The 2,301-nt window shown below is 58.2% G+C and overlaps 1 protein-coding gene across 1 annotated transcript in view; it reads left to right on the forward strand.

Moving 5' to 3' along the window:
* The first annotated feature begins 2,118 nt into the window (after positions 1–2,118).
* Positions 2,119–2,301, forward strand: part of LOC105539859 — a 20,031-nt gene continuing 19,848 nt past the window's right edge. The window contains 1 exon segment of the mRNA XM_011980325.1: positions 2,119–2,179. Coding sequence (XP_011835715.1) covers positions 2,119–2,179 — 61 coding nt within the window.

The following is a 2,301-nucleotide window of genomic DNA, read 5'->3' on the forward strand; positions in this document are numbered from 1 at the left end:
GACACTGGGCATGGAAGGAAACGGGCCCTGTGATCAAAGAGGCCATCACAGACATGGCAGCTGAGTGCTGGGATGGGCTCTGAATGGGATGTCAAGAAGCAGGTGGCAGGAGATGGGTGAAGAGAGGGTGAAGGGGAGGGGAGCTGGATGCAGAACCTCATTCCCTGGAGGTAGGACTGTGTCCATGACAGGGGAGCCACAGAGGGCCTTTCCAAGAGAGGGATGTGACCAGCTTTGGTGTGAAGGCCACGGAGCAGAGCATGACTAGAAGTAGGGAGGCCACCTGGTAAAAGAGACGGAGGCTGGGACAAGAGTGGTGCCCTTGTCAGAGGGAGGCCAGGAGAAGCTTCTCTAAGTGTGGCTGCATGTTTAGCCCAATTCCTAGAGCTGGGGCAATCATGCCAGTCACAACATAGGACATGTTACAATGATGTCTTACTTTTTTCAAGGCCAGGCACTGGCACATTTCTTCCCTATTTTACAGGGAAAGAAGTGGAGATTCTGAAAGCTTAACTAATTTATCTGGCAAGGCATGGTCTCTCATGCCTGTGATCCCAGCACTTTGGGAGGCCGAGGCAGAGGCAGGAGGATCACTTCAGCCCAAGAGCTGGAGACCGGCCTGGGCAACATAGTGAGACCCCCTCTCTATAAACAAAATTTAGCCGGGCAAGATGGTACACGCCTGTGGTCCCAGCTACTTGGATGCTGAGATGGGAAGATCAGAATCACTTGGGTCACCGGGGGGTCGAGGCTACAGTGACCCGAGATCATGCCACTGCACTCCAACCTGGGTAACACAGCGAGACCCTGTCTCAAACTTAAAGGAAAAAAAAAGTTTGAAATCATGCAGCAAGAGAGTGACAGGGCTGGCATTCCAGCATCGTCCTTCAAAATGTGACAGACACAGGTCCCACCTGAGCCAGCAGGAATGCGACACCCAGTGCTGCCTCTGCACAGGCCTGATGCTCGCCGGCACTTTAAAGGCAGAGGAGACCCTACGACAAACGCATGAAGAGCGCATGTTTCATGGGATTGATGTTGATGCTGGCGTTCCCTGCAAGCCACTGAGGAGAAGCCCCTCTCCCAATGGCAGGGCCACGAGAGGTGAAGGACCCCCCTCCACCACCCCTAGACAGGTCTTTCCTGGCCACAGATGCCCCAGGTCCCTGAATGTCAAAACCGAACCCCAACCCTCCAGCTGAGCAGAGAAACATTCAGATCCGGTTCCTTGGTGGTCAGGGAAGGCAGGCTTCCTCTGAAGCACAGATGGCTTCACCCTTTTCTCATGAGCCCTGCCAGGGCGACAGCAGCCTTTCCCAGGATCATCCTTTAAGATGCGACAGAAACAGGTCCCACCTGAGCCAGCAGGAATGCGGCACCCAGTGGCTGCCTCTGCACAGTCCTGGTGCTCGCCGGCACCTTCAGGGCTAAGGACACCCTGTCGTAAATGCATGAAGAGTCCTGTGTTTCATATATTGATGTTGTTGGTTTTTCTTTAGAGGAACACTTGTGCACTGTGGGAACCTGTGTGTCTACCACTGTCACCCTTGCTGTGGGGAGTGTGTACTGTGTGTGGGGGCTGGTGACCTTTCCCTGCTGTCTGCCACAGCATGTGAGGGGCTCGCCAAGCCTCATCCCTGCCCTCCCTCTCCCCGTCCCCTCCTGCCCCAGGGAGGCCCAGACCCAGGGAGGAGGGGTGCTGGGAGTGAGTGACGAGGAGCTGGGGTCCTGGCCCTGCAGCCGCTGTCACAGCACAGCCCACCCCAGACCTCCAGAGTCATGGGACTCTGGTGGCACAAGCTCCAGAAGCTTGGCCGATGCCAGGTCTGGGACCGAGGCCCTGTCTCCAAGGCCTTGGCTTGCTGTTCTGGAAGGTGATGCTGGCTGGCAGCCATTCCCAGCCCCTCAGAGAGCAGTTGTCAGGCAGTCCCTGAGCTCCAGCGCCCCATCCCCAGCAGGCCCAGTGATCTCATGCCTGTGCCCCTGGCGCTGGGAGGAGCGGGGTGACATTAGGGCTGGTGCCCACATCAGGGGAGCAAGGTCTGAGGCCAGGGCAGGGGACAGGGTGCCCTCCCATCCAGCAGCCCCAGTGCCCTCCCCGCCCCCTTCAGGGCTCCCATGGCCCAGAGTGTGGAGCGGCGCGGCCTGACCAGCCAGGACACCTTGGGGCGTTTAGGAGGTTTGGCTGTCCAGGCTGTGCAGCTAGCACTGCTCCCCAGGAGAGGGAGGGAGGAGGTCAGGGGAGAGGGCCTTGCTGACCGGGTCGCTGTCACAGCCTCCATCTCTGGCCCTGGGTTCTTG

Source organism: Mandrillus leucophaeus, unplaced genomic scaffold, assembly GCF_000951045.1.
Source record: "Mandrillus leucophaeus isolate KB7577 unplaced genomic scaffold, Mleu.le_1.0 Scaffold21, whole genome shotgun sequence".
Lineage (NCBI taxonomy): Eukaryota > Metazoa > Chordata > Mammalia > Primates > Cercopithecidae > Mandrillus > Mandrillus leucophaeus.